General features: G+C 29.7%; 2 protein-coding genes across 2 annotated transcripts; both read right to left on the bottom strand.

Moving 5' to 3' along the window:
- Nucleotides 1-803: 803 nt before the first annotated feature.
- LOC119609200 (threonine aspartase 1) lies at nucleotides 804-2,313 on the bottom strand. The gene is made up of 3 exons (XM_037963951.1): nucleotides 2,109-2,313; nucleotides 1,056-2,029; nucleotides 804-958 (listed from the first exon to the last, which is right to left on the bottom strand). The coding sequence occupies exons 1-3, from the start codon at nucleotides 2,134-2,136 to the stop codon at nucleotides 875-877; spliced, it is 1,086 nt and encodes a 361-aa protein (XP_037819879.1). The 5' UTR covers nucleotides 2,137-2,313; the 3' UTR covers nucleotides 804-874.
- Nucleotides 2,314-12,731: 10,418 nt separating this feature from the next.
- LOC119607523 (protein PDF) lies at nucleotides 12,732-13,371 on the bottom strand. The gene is made up of 2 exons (XM_037961503.1): nucleotides 13,176-13,371; nucleotides 12,732-13,115 (listed from the first exon to the last, which is right to left on the bottom strand). Exons 1-2 carry the CDS (start codon nucleotides 13,278-13,280, stop codon nucleotides 12,942-12,944), a joined length of 279 nt encoding a protein of 92 aa, XP_037817431.1. The 5' UTR covers nucleotides 13,281-13,371; the 3' UTR covers nucleotides 12,732-12,941.
- Between the last annotated feature and the right edge of the window lie 8,970 nt (nucleotides 13,372-22,341).

The raw sequence follows: 22,341 nt of genomic DNA, 5'->3' as shown, positions 1-22,341 counted from the left end.
TATGTATAATTCATACATTCCAAGCTTTGTGTTCATTGAGCCCTACTACCTTGAAGGTATAGGTCGATTGTGGGCTCTACCCTGAACCGACGTGGCATATTGTGTATGTTCTGTGACATCGCCATTAAATTTTGAATCACAAAAAAAATCGTGATGTTTGAAACAAACTCCTTAATTTTAATAGTTTTTTTTTTTTTTTTAACTCAGTACAATTTTTCCCATTTTTTTTTAATGGTCCTAACATATTTGATTGTTCTTATGTACATGTTAGTGATGACTTAAGAAGTTTGGTGTAATTAAAATATTTTATAAACTAATTTTAATTAAGTTTATAAAATAGCAATTTAATAACTAATTTAATAAAAATCCAATAATTCTCAATTACGACCCTCATCCTAATAAAGATTCGGTCAAAATTTTAATAATTTATTTTTTTTTATAGATATATTGTTCATTGTCACTTTATTGATATTGTTAATGATTAATGAATAAAATTTGTAAAAATGGCGAATAAATAAGTTTAATACCCAAACGATTTGCGAGATATATTTATATATATATATATATATATATATATATATATATATATATATATATGTACATACATATTATAATAAAGAAATATTTAAGGAAACGACAATGGGGGTGGGTATACATATGTAGAAGGAAAGTATAATGAAAATTGTCATTAATATCATTATAATCAGTTAAATGATCATCATCCTCCACACTTAGGCATACAAACATATATAACATTTATTATGTACTATATTAATATTTATTTATTTACTAATTTGTTTTTCTTTTTTGTAGTTTACATGATCATTGTATTCACATTAAACATTTAATAATGATTCTCACGATTACGTCAAAACTATACACGCAGATGGAAATTGTGTCCATTCACAACGCTCGACTTTCCCGGCAGACTGTATGTTGGCAATGGCGAATAAACAAACTGTGTGAAAAACAGAAAAAAATAAAAGAAAATAATGTATACATGAGGAACAACAACAAAATAAACGATTAGACAAAAACAATTGATTGACACAAACTTTTGGCGTTTTCTGTTGCGTTGACATGTAACCCACGCAAAATGATTTTGTAGTGTGGCTCCATAACACCTCCCCGCTGTTTGTTTTAGGATAGTACAGCAATGACAGGGCTCCACCATATAGACCCTGATCGGCCGGAAGAAAAGGAGATTCCAGAAATTTGCTTTTGAATGTTTTATGCAGGCTAGTTACAGCACAGTCGGCAGTAAAGAGATCAGCACATATTTCCTTGGCCAGGAAAGTCTTCATTAGATATTCGCCATTGCCGGTAGTGCAAGTGGCAATGGAAAGATCGTCAGTGTCTGTGGCCCAACAGCCGGCTCCGTACGTTGCTGCCTGACCGACACGACCAGGAACTTTTAAAATTAAACCGCCTGAACTACAACCAGCCGCTGAGTTTCCAATACTGTCAACACATACCGCTCCTACAGTATCTAATGCACTCACTTCTGTCTCTTGAGGATTTGACTCATGTGTTGAATTCTCTACCTTCGTGCTAGATGCCTTTGTTAAATTTCCCACTTTTGACTTGTAATGGTTATACGTAAATTTAGCTTTCGATGATATAAGACCACTGGCTTCTATCATGGCACAACCTAATTCTTCGGCATATCTTTCTGCGCCAGGACCAGCCATAACCATTGGCGGTATACGTTCCATAGAGAGCATTCGATCCTGACCGTCACACAACATTCGTGCCAGTTGTATGGGGTTTTTCACAGTTGAAACATTTGTACAGGCACCAAAGTGCAAATTGGAACCATTCATTATAGATGCATCACATTGCACATATCCGTCCCAGCAGAGGTTCGAACCAAGCCCTGCGTTTGTATTACCACAATTCTCCAAACGTATAATTGCTGCTTCACATGCATCCATTGCAGATCCGCCATTCTTTAAGATATCGGTAGCTCTTACACATGCTTCTTTTATAACGCGTTGGTATTTAGTTTCATCAACTATATTTCCAGCACCTACAATGGCAATTAAAAAGAAATGCAACAATAACAACTATTCAAGCTGGATCCTTAATATTCATTTATCTAATAATACCTGTGTGAACAGCTATAAATCCAGACATTTTTTATGGAATATTTAGTGTTTCTTATTGTTAAAAAATGTAAATTAAACAAAATATTGTTGCATTAATGCATTTTTCTATATTTTCAAGTCCTCGCCCAAAATCAAAATGTAAACATTTCAAAAAATTAAATAAACAAACTGTTTGGTTCACATCAGGCCAAACTCATCAATATGGTGGCAGTTTGTCATTAACAATAACAAGTACAAAAACAACAGACATTTTTTAACTGCAAAAGGTAATAGTGCTGTCAAATAATTATTGTTCTTTTTGAGTTTTGTGTATTTTGAGAACCAATTAAAATTTAATTTGACAGAAGTAGAATACTAAAAACAATCAGCTGTTCAATCGCCACCACCTTGAGACATCTCCATTGTTTTCCATGTACATCTGCCGCAGTGGTGTCAATTTATCTATTTTCTCTTTAATACACTGATTTTGGAAACCAAGTCAGCGGGAAACATCTTTATTGTTGATATTCTAGCGATTTCTTAAATTATGTTTATAAAAATTACTGATGTAAATACATATTTACTAGGGTGATCGACTCGGTTTTTCAACCGGTTTTTCTGCTTTACCAGTGTCGGTTTTTTCTAAATGTCGATTTTTCGAATAATCCGGTTAACCGGTTTTTTCTTAATTTAAAAAATATCAACCGGTTTTTTGAAATGTTAACTATTCGAAAACCGGTTTTTGGAAAATGTCGAATAATCGATCACTCTAAATACGTTCACTCAAATTTTTCACCTATGTATTAAAGAAAGAAAATATTAAAATTAATAAAAAATTAACTGAAGTTATAGAATTCCTTATTCCTGAAAAAAGTATTGACATTAAAAAATTGATTTTGGTTTAGCTCGTAAACGAAGTAGTACATAGTTTTTTGTTGGTGGCTGTTATAAGAGTTGCTAGGATGTTGAATTGAACCGGTACATTGCTTTTTCCTTTTTTCTATTTTATGCATGAACAGTATATATGTATATAGAATGACCTGCTTTATAGAGTTTGGTAAATTCATTACACATTTTGAGTCGATATCATTTGCCCCTCTTTTAGCAATAGTCTATGAGGAACAAAGTCGATGCCTTGTCTTGTCATCACAAAAAATATTTTAAAATATCGTTACGAAATTGTATTTGCAATTAAATTAAGCGGTTCTTAACTGCCCGTTTCAATATTCATTATGATTATAAACATGTGCTTATAAACATTAGGTGTGTTTGCGTACTTTCCAGTAAAAATTATCCAGTAACTTTATAATTGAGAGTAATTTTTAATTTAATCAACGCGAACGTCAATTTGTAAAAAAATTGCAAGTTTTTGCTTATAAACAAAGATTACTAGTAATGTCCTTGAAAATATGGAAGAAAACTTTAGCAAAGTTTTGAGAAAAGCTTTTGAAATTTCCTGCCCAATCACAAAGGCAAAGAAAAGCTTCCCTCTATGGTGAAATTCGGAGCTATCTAAGCTACGTAAAGAAACGCGTGAACCTTCAGTACATGCTACAACAATAAATCGTGGCAGCCATACCGCGACAAATTAAAAGCATATAGGAAGCTACATATAACAGTCGCAAAAAGAACCTCATGGCGAAGTTTTTGCGAATCTTTAGACAACACAAAAGACTCTGCTAGACTTAGCAAAATTCTTGCTAAAGGCCAATTTAATCCAACCTACATTAAAAGGAAGGACGACACTGTGCAAAAGAATATACATATATCCCCTGGTTTCATAGAATATATACGCTCAGCCTCGTTTTTACTCTCAAAGCTGGCAAAAGGAGTCATGAGAATGCGAAAGACTTTCGTCCAATTAGTCTTTCATCTTTTCAGCTCAAAACGCTGGAAAGACTCATTGATTCACATATTATCACATCGCGGCTTTTAATTAGTCAACATTCCTACCTTAAAGGACGATCTACAGAGACTGCTCTACAAGAGGTTGTCAGATTTGTAGAAAGACCCCTCGAATTTAAACAATATACTATGGGAGCCTTCTTAGACACAGAAGGTGCCTTCAATAACGTAAATATTTCTACACTTCAACAAGCTCTTCTTAATCTAGATGTTGAAGAGTATATCAGCAACTGGCTAGTAACTATGTTGAAATCCAGAAGTCTTGGTAACAGCGGCGTAATCTCCCCACTACTTCGGCTCATCGTTGTTAACTAGATTCTCATGGAACTGGACAACAGAGGGATAGAAGTCGTTGCTTACGCGGACGATGTTGTGATATTGGTATTAGGAATGTTCCCAGACTTGATTAGTGATATCATGTCTAATGCTTTGGTGCTACTCTATAATTGGACCACAGACAGCGGCATAGGAATAAACCCAAACAAGACGGAACTGGTACTATACGCAACAAAGACCAAGATTAAAAGATTCTACTTGCCGCGGTTAAAGAACTGCGAAATACCCTTATCGAACAATGCCAAATATCTAGGAATTATTGTAGACTACAAATTATCATGGAAACTCAACATCCAGCACAGAGTCATGAAGGCAACGGTTGCCTACTATACCTGTCGTAATATATTTGGAATGAAATGGGGAGTATACAGCTATAGTACGTCCTATTCTTATTTATAGATCTCTTGTATTCTTCAACTAACAAGAAATTTGTTGTAGATCAGCTATACAAAGTTCAGAGATCAGCATGCATTGGGATAACAGGTGCTCTAAGAACTAGTCCTTCGGAAGCTCTGAACACTATATTGCACATCCTACCTATAGATCTGCATATTATGTGCAAATCTTGCAGCTCAGCGAGGCTTGTCTCATCTGGAAGTTGGATATCAAGAACATATGGACACGCTAAGATTTTAAGCCAATTACCTCCAATATTGAACCAACCATCCGATTATATTACCCCACACACGGATTTTGATATAGTTTTCAAAGTCAGAGTTCCTTTCAGAAGCGAGTGGTGTAGAGGTAACCTACCGAGCTAATATACCACCAAAATGAACTGTGGTGTTGGTTGTGGTGTCTTCTGTGAAGAAGCTGTGATAAGTGTATCTCACCGAAATATTCGCGATAATGTCAGCTTGTAGGGTACTACATGACGTCAATATTTGCGGCAACATAGGACAGATGATGAATAGATTGATATTGTTTCATCTCGTATGTCTTTTGCACTCAGCCGACTATACCACTCTGGTTTATACTTGCCCACAAATGTTAAGATAACTCTAACCCACGCATTGTTAATGTCACATATAAATTACTGTCTTGAGGGCTCTACTGTCAGTTCACTAATTTTATATAGAATATTTGTGTGGTCAAGAGAATTATACGATTTGTCTATTGTATTAAATACTATGAACACATATCTAATTCTATTAACAACTTTCCATTCGGTTCTTTCATACAGTACATAAAACTCCGTAACTTAATATACTTTTAAAAAAACATAAATATAGCAGACCATAAATTTCATTCATAAAAGATGTATTTTTTCAAGATCCATCAGAAATCCACAAATTATTTTACCGCTTATAACGTTTTCTGTCTATGAACGATCGTTTATTATAACAACTGAAAGATACTGGAATATCTTACCTAGTGATCTAAGATTGTTTTCTTTTCTTCCAGGTTATTTCCAAAATGCCTTCTCGATTATTTAAATGATAAATACATTTATAATGTCTACCCTAATAGTAAGTTATAAAATGATCGTAAGCAATGATAGGGAGTTTTAAACTAATTTTATACATCATATCGAGAAATTAGGAGTGTACATTTCAATTTTCTATTTCTATAAATTTAAACTTCAGCAAACTTCATTATTTTTTTATACATTTCGTTATACCAATTTTGAATTATAACTAAACTCAAAATTTTTATCATTATTTTTTGCCTTTGTTTGAATTTAATATGAGAGGCAATTGGCCAAATATTAAACAAATGTTTTTAAATTAAAGAAATGTGACCCAAAACAGAATAACGGTACTCCGAAAGTCGTGTTTATTACAGAAAATTTAAATCAATTTTTACCTGCTGAATATTCCTTAATTTTGAACTATTATAACTTTTTTGTTTTTGAAGATTTTTTAATTTTTCTTTTTGTCTTTTTATACCCTCCACCTTCGTGAGAAGGGTATACATATATAAGTTTGTAATTTCCAAAATATAATTTTCCGACCCCATAAAGTATATATATTCTGAATCCTTATAGATAGCGGAGTCGATTAAGCCATGTCCGTCTGTCTGTTGAAATCAGTTTTCTGACGACCCCAGATATCTTGGGGATCCAAATCTTCAATAATTCTATCAGACATGCTTTCGAGAAGTTTCCTATTTAAAATCAGCAAAATCCGTTCATAAACAACGGAGATATAAGCAAAAATCCGAGACAACCTCTGAAATTTTCATAAAAAATAAGCAACAACAACACTGCTTATTCATTGCGTTGTGTATTTTGTTTTTGTTTTTTTGAGTATTTCGTTTCATATATTTGGATGGCTGTGTGTTTCATTGCCTTGTGTATGTTGTTTTTGTTTCTTAGTGTATTCAGTTTCGTATGTTTGGATGGCTGTGTGTTTCATTGCCTTGTGTATATTGTTTTTGTTTCTACACTGAAAATAATCCATGCCTAATATACACGAAAAATGTTGTACATTGTACGAAATGATTCGTGGTTTCGCACCACGAAATTCTTTCGTAATATATAAAATGCAAAATAATTTTATATAATTTTAGAAAAAAAAAATTTCATTTTACGATTTTTTTTAAAGACATAAATATGTTAGATCTTTTAAAATAATTATTGTAAATTTAAAAAAAGATTGCAAATTAAAAAAACAAATTTTTATGTTTTTAAAAAAAACATAAAAAAATTTACAGGAAATTAGGCAGCTAATTACGAAAAAAACAAAAAAAAAATCGTAACAAAATAGTTTTTTTTGTGAAATCAAAAATAATTCTTGTATATTACTAATTAATTTTGTTACGAAAAAAATTCGTTACTTTCGTTAAATATTACATGTCTTAACGAAATTATTTTTGTAAAAGAAAACAAAGTTTCTTAATATATACGAAAAAAGATATTACGATAGGTTTTCGTACTTTCGTAAAATTAGAAAAGGGGTTGATTAAACAATATTTCGTATTATACACGAAATTTTCGTATGTATATATTACGAAACAAGTAGTTACGAAATTTTTTCGTAAAGTTAAGCATGGATTATTTTCAGTGTAGGTGAATTCAGTTCCGTATGTTTGGATGTCAGTTGGTTTCATTGCATTGTGTATTTTGTTTTTGTTTTTTTTGTGTATTTCGTTTCGTTTGTTTGGATGTCTGTTGGTTTGCCTGCCTTGTGTATTTTGTTTTTTGTGTGTTTATTTCGTTTAGCATATGTAAATTAAAATTTTATAAAATTGATATTTTTTAAATACACTATGGTGAAGGGTATATAAGATTCGGCACAGCCGAACATAGCACTCTTACTTGCATATAGTAGGGATATAGGCGAAACTGAAGGGCATAGAAAAATAAATAGAACTGAAACTGAGCGTAAGAAATATTACTCTCTCACATGTACAGGTTCTGTGTGAATTTAATACAATTGTATGAGTATTTTTATTTTTGTTTACATAAAATAACAAAAATATGAAAGTACAAAATGTATCCGAATACATCATACCCTACCACATTGTGAGTAAGTAGCAATGAGTTATTTAGTATTTTTTAATGTAGAAGTTATATTCAAGAGATTGATGTTTGCTTAATTAATGAATGTACTGCTCATTATAACAATATATAGTCAAAATTTCGTATATATAAAATTTGTTGAGTCGAATTTTATAAATACCCTATTCTTGTATAGCATTTTCCACTTACAAAAAAGTTCAATAGGCTAATTTATGGGCGGATTACATCATTACATCGACGCAGGTGTTACAAACTTTAAGACATAAACAAAATGCCGTTCCCATTAGTGTGGTGTAGGGTGTATTTTGACTGCATTTGGGCTGCTTTGAAATTAACAATAATCGTTCATATCAAGCGTTAATTTTAGCATTAGCACAATTTCTTTGGCAAAATAGCCCCTGCTGCTGCAATAAACACTGCTAAAGGTTATGTTTTTCCCATAAAATTATTGAAAACATTTTCAGAAAAAAACAAATTTTTCAATCGTTTTTATTTTTTTAATATTATTTTTAAGTGTCAATATTGACTCAACCCAGCAACCACAAAGAGTTTATTTAAAATTAAAAATAATTTTTAATGAAGATCTTTCTTACATTGGTCAACTGATATTGAATAAAAATGGCTAATTCAAACCATTATTTCATAAAATATCGAAATATAATATCAAACAAAAATATAAAAACTTTTTAAACGAAAGAGTTTGTGTTTGTTGGGTTACATATTTTTCAACTAATACATTCTCACGACTTAGGTTTTTGACAGCAGACTTAGGTTTTGTCATACTCAGTTTCAGTTCTATGTATAGCTTTTCTATGCTGAAGGGGTTGTCAAACAAAATTTATTATTCTCTTCACACAGACGAGTTCTGAGAGAATAAACAACACTCGAGAGAACTAAACGCACTCACAAAACTTCAAATTTTCTTCGCAAAATTACGAGAATATTAGCACTTAATAGTTTTTCTTATCAATTAAACTCAATATTTTTTATTTTTTGCGACACTTTTATAGTATTTAAAACCCCGAAAATAATTTATATTTTACAAACGAAAAAAAAAAATATTTTTTATTCTTTGACATTTCATTTTAATTAAAACTGAAAAATGAAAAGTTGTAAATTTTCGTATTGAAAATGAAAAAAGTATTTCACATACTTTTTTCTTTTACGAAATATCTTCTGAAAAAAATTAATTAACTATTATTTTCATTCACTAGTATATAAAATCCCAGTAATAACATACAAAAAATAACGTATCAGAAATACATTTATTATTCAGTACCACCAATATTTTTTATGAATTTTTTTGTAATATGTCTTCTTACACTTCTTTCAATACAATACAATTTAAATCTGCATAGTCCGATCTCCTAAAATACAATTTTTTTGGCCATTAAATGAAGCTGTTTTTTAAACGTTGTTAAAAAGCACTTTTCAAAAAGTAGTCATAAGTGACAATTTCTTAAAATCTGATTTTTAAATACTTTTTAAATTCGGAAGATCTTTCAAAATCCCAATTATAAATATAATAAAGTCTTCATTTTCATCTAAAGGAAAAAAATTAAAACTAAAGTTAAATATTATACCCAAAAAATGCTTAAAAACAGAGTCTATTGTAATGTCGAATATGTATATTCGACAAAACCACGGAAAGGGTTAAGCTTATATTATATTTAATAATAGCTATAACTTTTTAAAAGTATAATTGAGAATAAAGTCTCCAGGTCTTTTAAAGATAACCGTTAATTGTAAGTATATTTAAAAAGTAAGACATTTTTTCATGGACTCAAAAACATAGACCACCACTTAATTCTGGGGTTCCCATATGATAAAATGATATATAATTTATTGGGATTATAAAATATTTTTTGCACCTTTTTGCATACCCCATACACATTTTTTCAAAAGTTCAACCATGAACTTGCAAAAGTTCCATTAGTACATTTCTGATGTTTGGCGTTCAGATGTGCCATTTAAAACTTATACTACGTTCACACATTCGAGTTTTTTGAAACGCATTATGTTTTTTCAAAAAATACTTAAAATTCGACTCGTTTTTCCATACCTTTTTCATGTTCAAAAACATCACATTCGACGTGTTTAATTATAAAACACATAATGTTTTTCAAAACAGGAATGATTTTTTCCGTACTTATGTTTAATTAACGCAGCTAAAAATATTAATTTTGTTGTTTTAACGATAATAAAATGTTTTAATTTTATAAATAATTGTTTTAAAGTATTCAATTCAACGTAATTTAAGTTAATTTATTTGTTTTTAAAAGTAATATTTTTAATCGGAAAAACATTTTAAAGCAAAAAACACTCATTGTGTTTTCAAAAAAACAAACGTTAAAAACATGAATATGTGAACATAGTTCTACATTAAGTATTGGATTTTATTTTACGAGATAACATTAATGAAAATTGAAAAGATACTTAAAAACCACTAAAATATAAGCAATAGCAACAAATTTTACTGTAGAAAAAATATATTTATTATTTATGAGCAAAAAGTACCAATTTTTACCCGATTTTCCCATTTCTGGGCCATGTTACAAAAAAAAAAAAAAAAATATATAGCCATTGTTGCTTCATAGATCTATCAAGTTTTTAAAATTGGTGTGGTTGTAAGATGTACTGTCGTAATTGGAATATGCCCAAAAGGTGCAAAAAGTACCAAAAATACAAATATTTTACCGTTTTTACCCGTGTGTTTTAATTTTTTCTAAAAATTAATATTTAATTGGTATTATTTTAACTAATTTTTCACTCATATTTAAAATGTTGACTTTATCTTTTTTACAAATGAATGTAGAATGCCCTACTTGCCCGTTTTTACACTCTGAAAGGTTGGCAGTCGCAAATGTACTTTACTAATACATATATATTAAAAAGTTTTGAGAGGTAAAACACAAGTATTTCCACGTTAGAATAAAAAATTAGCATTATACACGAAAGTATTAATTTTACCCGTTTTCCCCTTTTTGTGCCATTCTGGTCCAAGATAAAAAAGTTATATAGCCTATTGACGTTTTCATAGTTTTATTTTTATTATTAATAATTTCAAAATTCAGAGTTTAGTCCTAATATAATTGCAATATCTGACACTGTGCTTCGTGTTTTTTTTTTTTTTTTTTTTTTCAAAAAACACTTCAAATTCGACTCGTTTTTCCATACATTTTATTTCTTTTTTTATTTATTTATTCAAGTAATACAAAGCCTTCAAGGCCAAATTACATATTACTTAGCAATAATAACCTAAGCTTAAAGAAACTTAAATTTTCTTAACAAATACATAACTAACTTTAAACATAGTTTATCCTAATTATAAAGGTTCCCCAACCGCAATGTACAACAAAAGAACATTAAAAGAGCAAAAAATAAATATGAAAAATTTCAAAATAGGTCCAAATTAATAGCAACACTGATCAACAAAACGTGTAATACCAATATATAAACGAAAAAATAGCAATGTTCTCAAGTAAAAGATATAATAATGAAGGTAGTTTGCAAAAAAAAGGAGAACAAAGCAGAATTAAGCGGCTCCATTACTTGAAAACAAATCCAAAAGTTTGATGCGAAAGACATTATTTGAATGTGAGAAAATGCGTAACTCTATAGGTAAGTAGTTCCAACAACGAGCAATACGAACTAAGAAAGATCTTTCATTTTGGGTACCAAAATCTTTCAAATTTTCATGTTCAAGAACGTCCCAATTCGATGTGTTTAATTATAAAACACATAATGTTTTTAGAACAGGAATGAATTTTTTCCTACTTTTGCTTAATGAACACAGCTAGAACAAAAAGTGTCGAAATAAAAATTTAAATTAAAAATATTAATTTTGTTGTTGAAAATATTTTAAATTTGATTTAAATTAATAAATAAATGCGTTTAAATAATAAATTTAGGGTAATTTAATTGATAATCTTTATTATTATACCCACCATCAAAAAAGATGGGGGTATATTGATTTTGTCATTCCGTTTGTAACGCATCGAAATATTGGTTATATATATATATTCTGGGTCCTTATTAAATTCTAAGACGATCTAGCCATGTCCGTCCGTCTGTCTGTCCGAACGGAAAGAGTTAGGGAGCTGAAATTTCTCCTAAATATTCCCTATTGCTGCAGTTTGTTTGGTATTGAAAATGGGCAATATCGACCGATGCTTTCACCTAGCCCCCATACAAGTGCCAACCTCGGAATATAGCAGCAGACATAACTGTTATAAAAGAACGAATATTGTGACGAAATTCGACATCAATTGACCCTGCCGCACATATAAGGTCCCCTTCAGAGAATGACTTTATTGCTCAATACTGACTTATAATAACGAATATAACGATTAAATTCTACATAAATAAGTTCCTTACGAAACAAAAACTTTCTACCAAGTATAATGAGGATCGGTCCGAAATTGCCCCTTCCCCCCATATAAGGTCTCCTTTACTTTAACGCTGGAATAAAAATACGAGTATAGCGAAGAATTTCCACATAAGCAAGATTTTATGAGGATCGGTTCATAGAAGGTCCACCATAGAAAAGGTAAAACAATAGTTTTATTTTGTCGGTTGTCAGTCAAAGGTCCAGTAAGAAGAAGTCATGCACAATTCAGCAGTATAACTCTGGTGCGCCGTTTGAGAGGATTGCAATGAATGTAGCAGGTCTCCCACTATCAGTGATGCCGGTGACCGATATGTTATACAGGTCATGGACTATGAGATTAAGATTTTGTCTAAATTTTACACTTTTCAATATAATTCCGGCACGGCTTCCCAGTTGGCAAAAATTTTACACCAGTTGGTTTTCGACACTAATGAACAAGCGAAATTCATATTTTTTTGGGCTCCTCTAATGGTCATACATATATATTTTTTAAATTTTGGAATTTTACAATCTTCCTAGAAAACGTTTTAAAGAAATTAGATCTTTGAAATGATCTAGAGTGTGAATGCATTTTTATTGAACATGTTTGTTAAAACCAAAAATAACACAGAAATAATAAAATAAGAACTAATCGATATTTTCCATCTAATTACATACAATAAATATTATTAAATACATTTGTTAATAAGGTATAATTTACATTACTCTCGACAGCTGAGTCGAATAATAAGAGCGTTTATAAAGGAATACGTTAGGAGAATTATTTGCCAGCATCATTCATATTTTTGGGTAAACTTAAAAGCGAATTAATTAGCTCAGAGTTTCGTTTTGGCATTGGTGCTGTCAAAGTATTACCACCGTAATATCGGCAGGGATTATTAATTGATTGGGCATAGTGAACAGATGCAAGCCAATTGATCAGGTCACGATTGAACTGGAATTTAAAACCAATTAATATATACACCATTATGTTAATATGGCGGTTTGTACTTACCTCTTTGTCAAAATAGCGTTCTTCATCTGGTGTTGGTAAACTTGTGACGGTAGCAAGAACTAAGCCTAAAACTAAAGCCATCATCAAATAAAGTGTTTTTACCATTTTAGTTTTAGAAGATGAATACGTGTAACAAGTAAAAGAAAGATATTAACTACTTGACTCTGTGCAGGTAACTGATGGATATTTCGCCAATTGCGGTTGAATTTATATTCTGCATTCTGATTGTGTCATCGCGGTCGCCAACGATAGACTCAGCAGGAACAGTGTCAGATACAAATCAAATACATCATTTGCAAGCAATAAAATTGTGTACACATTTAAACATAATAAAAATACACATTCTATTCTTATATCTTGAACGTTATAGGCGAATATCCTTCCATAACCTTTACAAATTCGAATCTATGTTATTGACTTTGTATGTATATATGTATATACATATATTGCATGTAAGCATGTACAAAAATATATGCACAAGTTTACACACACTCATTCATATGAACATACATACATATGTATTAAAGTATGCAAATATTTATCGCTGTTGGACCATTGATTAATATATTTTGGAAAGGACAATGTTTTGTATGAAATGTTATGTCTTTTCAATATTTACAAAATAATTTCTGTTACAATAATAAATAAAACAAATATACATATATGTATGTACATTAGGGATAACTTTTATACGCTTCCTAATATTTCCGGAATACAGAATGATTATAACCAATGCTTATAACCAAAATTAATCTTGAAACTGGACGTTAAAAACTGTCTATTTTAAATGCAAATAAAATTTCGTAACATTATTTAAATGGATCAAAAAACTCTCTAATATTTTCTGTTAAATCAAACCAAAATTGGTAACCGCTTCGAAACGGTATTTAAACTCACATATTTCTGTTATCGGTATTTTGGATTATTTCAGTAATGGTGCTACAAAGGTATGTTAGCAGTAATTTCTGTATGACTAAAATAAATAAAAATAAGTATTTTGCTTTGAGGAGTAACATGTGTAGTTGTATGTAAAAAAACTACTTTAGGCGTACTTGACAACATACCTTGCCAGCAGTTTTGTAGCCGAATAAGGGAAAAATTCACTTCTAGTTAACTTCTACATACTGACTATAAGCTTACTACAATTTAATGCAGAGCTGTCCCAAAATTTGGTATTTGGCAACGTAAATAATCGACTTTAAAGACTAACTAAAAGCTAACTATCATGTAATGCAGAAGTTCCCAAAATTCTCTGAAGAGCATATTGTTTCGACATGTTTTCTCATATTTCTCTATTATTTGGAATTTTGTTTTACATTTTTGTTATTTTCTGGTATACATACATTGTGAAATTAGAGTCAGTAAATTGGATAAAATAAATATTAACTTCAGCTTTTTGATACTGTAAATATCCTAGAAAAATCTTTACTTATCCGTTAAGTAGGCAAGGGTAAGTACTTACTTTTTGGGGGAATAACAACTTATTTTTCTTGGACGATGACAAAAGAATAACTGGTTACAAATGTACTTACCCGACTTTTCCGGACTTAAAACCGGTTTTACAGTTATTTTCTGTGTTTATTAGTCTATTATCTTACTTACAATGCTCCATTAATAAGCTATTTTATAATGTTATGTTGAATGGTTTTTACACAAATTAAAAAATCAATATTTCATTAAAAAACTTGTAATATCGACTAGGGTTAGGCTCATTTGAACATGAACTGGCCAGACCAGACAATTCAAATTTGGTAAATTTTGAAAAGAAATAGCTTTGACTAAAAAATGCAAAATACCGATCCCCATAATTAATCCATATTAATATAGCCCTATTACTTGCTTTATTTTATATGGCTATTACAACCGTGGCACAGGAGAGAAATTTATATAAATATTACACTGTCCGACACTCAAAATTGGACACAAACCGTATGATATTCGTCTAAAACTATAAATTTAAAGAAGAAAAACTGCGTTTTTAGTTTTTCATTTTGTGATCCTTTCGTCCTTTTTTTTAAAAAAAATATCAAAAGTGATCGAATTTTGAACAAATTTGTCTCCCACTGTGTTGAATTCACGCAGAATATAAGTATAAGTGATAATGGTGAAAGATCCTTTTAAATGAAAAAACTTCCACTTAGCTTTCTAGTAGTATTCTATGTTCTATGGTTTCAGACGTATATCAACAGGTTCGTCTAACGACTTTTTCTTTTTTGTGTTAGACACATAATATTGAAGATCTAAAAAGATATTAAAGGATAAACATCTTAAAAAACATTTTTGACTTCTTTTTATCCTGTCAGAATAAAAATAATACAAAATATTTCCCAACTCTTCTTGTTCTGTTGACATCAAATTTAACATTGTTTCAACAGTAGAAGTATTTTAAACAGGGACTGTAAATAACAGTTATTCTGAAATTTTTAACCAAAAAAATCTCTATATTGGGGTCAACGTAGACCTATACTATTATATACCAAAAAACTCGTATTGAAGTGCTTTTTCAGAATATATGGTGATTTAAAAAAAAAACGATCTTAGCTCCACAAATAACAGTTATTTTTTAACGGAAAAATAAAAGTCTGATTGAAACAGTTAAAAAATGAGTTTTATTTTTCCGTCATAAAATAAAAATTATTTGAGGAGTTTTATTTTTTCCATCAAAAAATTAAACTCATTTGGGGACTATTATTTTTTCCGTCAAATAATTAAACAATTTTTCTTCATTTTTTTCAGTCTCTTATTTTATTGAATATATCTGATATAATATGTTTGGTTATTTATTTGTTTAATTTAACAAACATAATTTTTTCCAAATTTTCTGCGGAAAGATTTGAACGCAGGTCACTTAATACCAATTTAAGAGCAGAGAACGCTCTTTCCACGCTAACCTGTGTTGCAGGAACACACTGTACAGTTTTTGCCAATTTGTATAAGTAGGGGTAATGTACTTTTTTGCTTCCCAGAACTCAAAAAGGGACTTATCAATCGACAAGGGCCGTGGAGAAAAGTTATCGATTTCATAGAAAGCTTTTTTTTCATCATCATTATCATTTTCTTCGTTTTCTTGCTCCCTATCTGATCAGTGGCAAGCTTTAGGTGTCAATTCACATAAAAGAGTTTTATTTTCTGACGGAAAAAATAAAACTCCTCAAATAAGTAATATTTTCTGACGGAAAAAATTAAACTCCTCAAATAATTTTTATTTTATGACTGAAAAATAAAACTCTTTTTTAAAAGTTTCATTTGAATTTTTATTTTTAGGTTGAAAAATAACTTTTTCAGATGGATTTTTATTTTTAAAGTCACAAAATAACTGTTATAAATTAACTTTTTTGATATAACTTATAACTGTTACGGTCCCTGATTTTAAAATATTATTTGAAAAAGGTACTTCTTTAAAACTTTGAAGTCATTTAAAAAGGACACAGGATCACGAAATAAAAAACTAAAAACGCAGTTTTTCTCCATTAAATTTATGGTTTCAGACGTATATGATCCGGTTCATGTCTAACGATTTTTTTCTTTTTTTGTCGGACGAAGTAGTGTATTAAATAAGAGAATTTTAATAGTTTTTGTTTAAACAAGTAAGAGTGCTATATTCGGCTGTGCCGAATCTTATATACCCTTCACCATAGTGTATTTAAAAATTCATTTTCCCGACTATATCATTATTATAGCAATAGCAAAACAGATGAAACGAAATGCTCAAAAAAACAAAAACAAAATACACAACGCAATGAATAAGCAGTGTTGTTGTTGTTTATTTTTTATGAAAATTTCAGAGGTTGTCTCGGATTTTTGCTTATATCTCCCTTGTTTATGGACGGATTTTGCTGATTTTAAATAGGAAACTTCTCGAAAGCATGTCTGATAGAATTATGTGTAGGGTTGTTATAAGAAGTTGTGAGTTGATTGTACGAAAGATCAAAATGTTTTGATATTTTTGCAAGTTCTACAAACGGGTCGCATGTAAAAATGCTTGTCATACAACATAATTCTATTTTACTCTTCATTTTGTGGTGACCACAGAGCAAGTAACATCGTGTGAAAAATTTGTTGACGTTTATTTTATAATAATTTTGAAATCAAAAATTATCAATTAAAATTTATAGAAATTATATAAAAAATTATTAGAAAATTAATAAAAATGTGTAGGGGAGACTGGGGCAGATTCGGCACTTTTTGTTTAGAGCTCTATATCTGAGTACTTATTCAACTGATATAAAAATTTTGTCGCTGGTTATTGTTCTAAGATAATGAATGATAAAAACTTGTACCAAAAACTTATGATAAATTAGTATTAGTTACATATTTTAAGAGTCAGTCAGATTCGCCGAAGGTGCCCCATTTGACAGGGCACATTCGTCGCCCACATTCCCAAAGTAAAACTCCATTTATTAAAAAATTAGACACAGGTAATTCAGTATTTATTTATAAGTTGAAGAAAATTAATATAAAATGAACACATTTCTTTTCTTTAAACGTAAAATATATTGTCTTGTTAAGCTGATTTTCGAAGCGTTAATGTTGGGTTTCGCTCCATAAAACTATAAAGCCAATCTTCGCCGCTTCTTTCATAATGTTTCATTTCTCAGGAAAAGAGTTTTCGTTAAGATTGGCATATTCATAAGCTAATTTCCGGAAAGCCTTGTAAGTCATTACACACATTTCTTTATGTATTCAACCAATTCAAGCACTTCCTTTTTTAATAAATACTTAATTCGAAGTAAACTTAGACTTATAATTATCATTGCTTGCAGCCTGTTTGGAATTTAGATCCTCTAAAGAATCTATTTTTTTAACACGCGATTCAATTCTTTGATGATTAAGGCTATAATTTCTAGCGGCAGACGTTGGCGTGTCAAGACCACACAAAACATTAGAAACAGCTTTTTCCATCGCATTTTCGTCAATAGAAGCGCGTTGGGTCTTAGGCTTGTAATTTCGAACCACATTAAAGTATTTTTTAAAGACAAACCAAAAAATAATTATAGGAATTAAACGCTGAATCTACCCCGAAAACACTTTCTTTAGTTTTTCTTTTTTTTTCTATTAGTCTTCAAAAAACATTATGATTTGACTTATTTTTGTAAGAAAATACATAATATTTAATGACTTTTTTATAACGCTGTCTTAAAAGTTTAAAAATTTTATATACGAAATACTTACCAAATGGAATAAAATATTACAAAAACACCTGTAAAAATATTAAAACACGAGCAGCTAAATAAGCTTATTAGCTAGAGGTGGCAAACTTTGCGGCAGTTATTTATTTTGATATTCGATACCTATACATCAAACCTAGTGATGTACAATAAGAGCTTCGCATCAATAACGTCATTGCCGAAAGTACCCCAATGCCGGAACTGTCCCAGTCTCCCCTACAAGATCAATTATTTGCGGCCGAAAAATAATCTCGAATTTTGAAAAGAATTGGTTGCTAGCATTGTGAACACCTCCTGAAAATGTTGCTAGCATTGTGAATGCGGCTTTAAATTGCAATTACATACAATATGCACACTCTACCACCTTCACTCAAAAATTATTTAAAAAAAGGCAATACTTCCGTCCTGGAGATCCCAAGACCCGAGTATAGTTAGTTGTACTTTTGTTAGAACGCAGCATGTGAAACCTAACCTAATATAAAAAAATATAATTTATGTACGAAATAAAATAAATGTTGAGCAAGCATATTGCCTTACGAATAATATTAATTTTTAAGATATGAGATTCTTTTGCTAAGATATAGATTTTTATTATACATACTATTCAGTACCTGGGATAGAAATTTGATTCAAAATTTTACATGTATTTCGATAAATTTTTCAATTGACCGAGTATGCCCTTGTACCGCTGTATCTAGAAAGCACTGTATTTAAATTACTATTTTATTATTTTCATTACTTTAAATTAATTTGTTTTTTTTTTAAGTTCACAAAATGCTTATTGTATTGGTTAATACTATTACAATATGAAAGAAAAAATTTGATTTTTTTCGGTAAATTACTAAGTAAATACACTAATATAGAGATTTTTTTAAATTATAAATATAAAATTCGAATGATAAAGATATCGGAACAAAATTTTGGACGCATATAGATCCAAGTCTTTATAAAATAACACCGTTACCAGTTATCTAATGTTCTTTATACAAATAACGAAATTTCTAAAGCGGAAAAAATGTATTCCATAAAATTAGTTGTTTTTTTTGGAAAAGTGCCCACTGTGACGTTATTTACCGAGTGATAGTAGAAATGCTTTGTATACGATATGTATATGTATATTTAAGGAACATACATATGTATATGGCTATATAAATATGGGGCCGTTGTGTGGATCGGTGCTTTGCGATTTTTTAAATTTTCTCTCTTTTCTCTTTCTGGATCATCATGTTTCTATAAAAGAAAAGGGACTTTTTACATTTGCAACTTTGGATGCTTCTAACTTTTTATAGGAACAAAATAACTGTTAGAAAGTTTTTATTGTTTTATTTAGAATTTTATCAGAAAACTAGAGGATATTTTTAAAAAATTTTACGACCCTCCATAGGCCCGTCACATTTAAAAAATAAAAGTAGATCGGAAAATCTTAGAATAAAAAATTTAAACCTAGATATCTCTTAAAGCAAAATAGATAACCCACACATGTGAGCATATTTTCTCAAGGAATAGTTATATTTTAAGTTTCAGCTCATTCAGATAATAAATGGATTTTTGGCGATTTAAAAAAAAATGAATACCGTAGGTGATGAACTTTTAGGGGCTATCTACTAGCTCCCATTCCTGTCAACACCTCAGCTCCAAACACGTGAAATTTCATTGCGATATATCCAATAGTTCCAGAGATGCCTAATTATTTCCAAAAACAAATGTTTCTAAACCACTGTGCGATGGCAAAAAATTTAGAAGAATGATTTGTATAATAACAAACCACCGACGTCAATATTTTTTTATGAATTATAATCGTTTAATTCTTTTTCGAAACGATGTTGATGACCTTATATGGGAACTACGACCAATAATGGGCCAATAGGAAATCATTTTAGAAGAATGATTCATCTGTACACATATAATCATTTAATAATACATTATGTGGTATTAAATGATTTTCAGAAATGAAAAATGACTAATTATAGTCTAATTATATGTACACAAAACATATTCAAGTCGAATTTTATCCCGATAACTTTGATTGGCAATGAAATTGTGAATTTAAGTAATTTTCGGAAATTATCCTTATATGGGAGTTGCGACCAATTATGGACCGATCCGGGAAAAATTTCGAATAATGATACATATATATATACGTGTAAATTCATGACATATACATATGTGTAATTTCATGTAAAAAAAAAAACGATTTTGATAGTAGTCCAGAAACAAATTTTCAGCTCAATCGAAAAATGTCAAAAATAAGATATTTTCAATATTTGACACTTAATTTTCCATTCTTTTTTTTTTTGCCCAAAAGAAAGCCCATAATGGGATAAAAAATTATTTTAACTTAAAAAGAAAAATTTCTGACACGAAATTGCCCATATGTTTGAATATAAATTGATTAGCCAAATTTCATGAGGATCCGCCTATATTTGAAAATCAATGATCGGTCAACGATCGGCCATTAGGAGGAAATATATATACATTATAAATATACAAATTTTTACATGTAATGTATAAAAGCTTCATAGAATTCAATTTCAGTTTTCTCAAAAAAAGTGTTTTTTGTAAAAAAAATATTTTTAGGTTAATTTAGACTTTTTAAGTTTTTTTCCTTAATTGCCGATAAACGCAGCAGAATTTCATATAGTTACATATCGTCACCTGAAACGCAAAAGGCCCTAACTAACCAAGCATTCAAAACCGATTTTATTGTTGATTCTAATGTATTGCATCAAAACAAATGTCCCCACCAAAAATTGGACTCCTCCGAACAAAAATTATCGATTTTATTGACAAAAAACAAAAGGCCCTATCTACCAAATCATTTAAATATTAAAGGTAAAAAGTCCAATTTATTGATTTTTATATACGCCATCGTCAACTATCATAACAAATGATAGGTTTCACTATTAAACAATTTGTTTATTTACTACAAATAAATCGCGTTGATTGAAACAAACTTTTCTATATATATAAATAGTTTTTTGTTTCTCCTGTAAAATTTTAAAAATGTTAGATAGGGATAGGATATATACATATATTGTTTATGGTAGGTGAAACTTTATAACACCCAAAGGATTTACCTGGGCACTTAGTTAAAATCCTTTTCAAAGTTGAAATTTAATATAGAAAATTTTCGCATTTTTAAGTGCTTAAAATATGCAACGGATAAAATATAATTAAAATCTAAAATATGACAATTAATTTCGTATATGTATATTCTTTTTCCTTTTGAAAAATATATTACACATACTAAAACTTTAATTAAAAGTACATACATATGTATATAAAAATTGCATTCAATTTGAGCTTCAAAACACTTTTTAATATCTAATGTAAAAATGCCTAATTTAAAACTTTATTTTTTGTACTTAAAATCAATGCGTTAAAAAAAATCTTACAAAAATATATTAATAAAAATTTAAAAAAAAAAAAACATTGAAAAATGAAAAATATTTAGCTTTGTATAACAAATGGCATCCAATTTTTTATAGTGAGACTTTCCCGCATCAACGTTGCCAACTTGTATTCACTAAATTTTAAAATTTAAATGCACTAAAAACTACTAAAAGCATTGAGTTGGCAGTACTGCTTATAAAATAAACTATGGCACATTTAGAGCCAATCTTTAGGTGAAAGATTAGCGATTAAATTAAAATTAATCCTCGGAAGATGTTTTTGAGTACTCAATTAGTTAATTTTGTTTGCAAGTTTAAGCGCCCAATGGAGGTGGTTTAAACTTAAGCACGAAATGCAAAAGTGTAAACAGCTGATGCAAACAAATTAATGCAATTTTTATAAATATAAACATTAAAATGTTCTATTTATTGATTAGTATAAATTATGGACACTTCAAAATACATTTTTTTGTTTTCACTTTAAGTTTTCATTAATTTTCATATTAAATTTACAATTGTCTTCTTCTTTTTTATAAAATATGCAATGTTTTGATAACAAACAGTGACGTTTTCTGTTGTTTTGAATGGCAACACTGTGAAGTTTAA

This window comes from Lucilia sericata, unplaced genomic scaffold, assembly GCF_015586225.1.
Source record: "Lucilia sericata isolate MDLA Ls3-8-SP2 unplaced genomic scaffold, ASM1558622v1 Contig000000F_arrow, whole genome shotgun sequence".
Classification (NCBI taxonomy): Eukaryota; Metazoa; Arthropoda; class Insecta; order Diptera; family Calliphoridae; genus Lucilia; species Lucilia sericata.
Note: the sequence above shows the minus strand (reverse complement) of the source record. Positions and strands in the feature narration are given on the sequence as shown.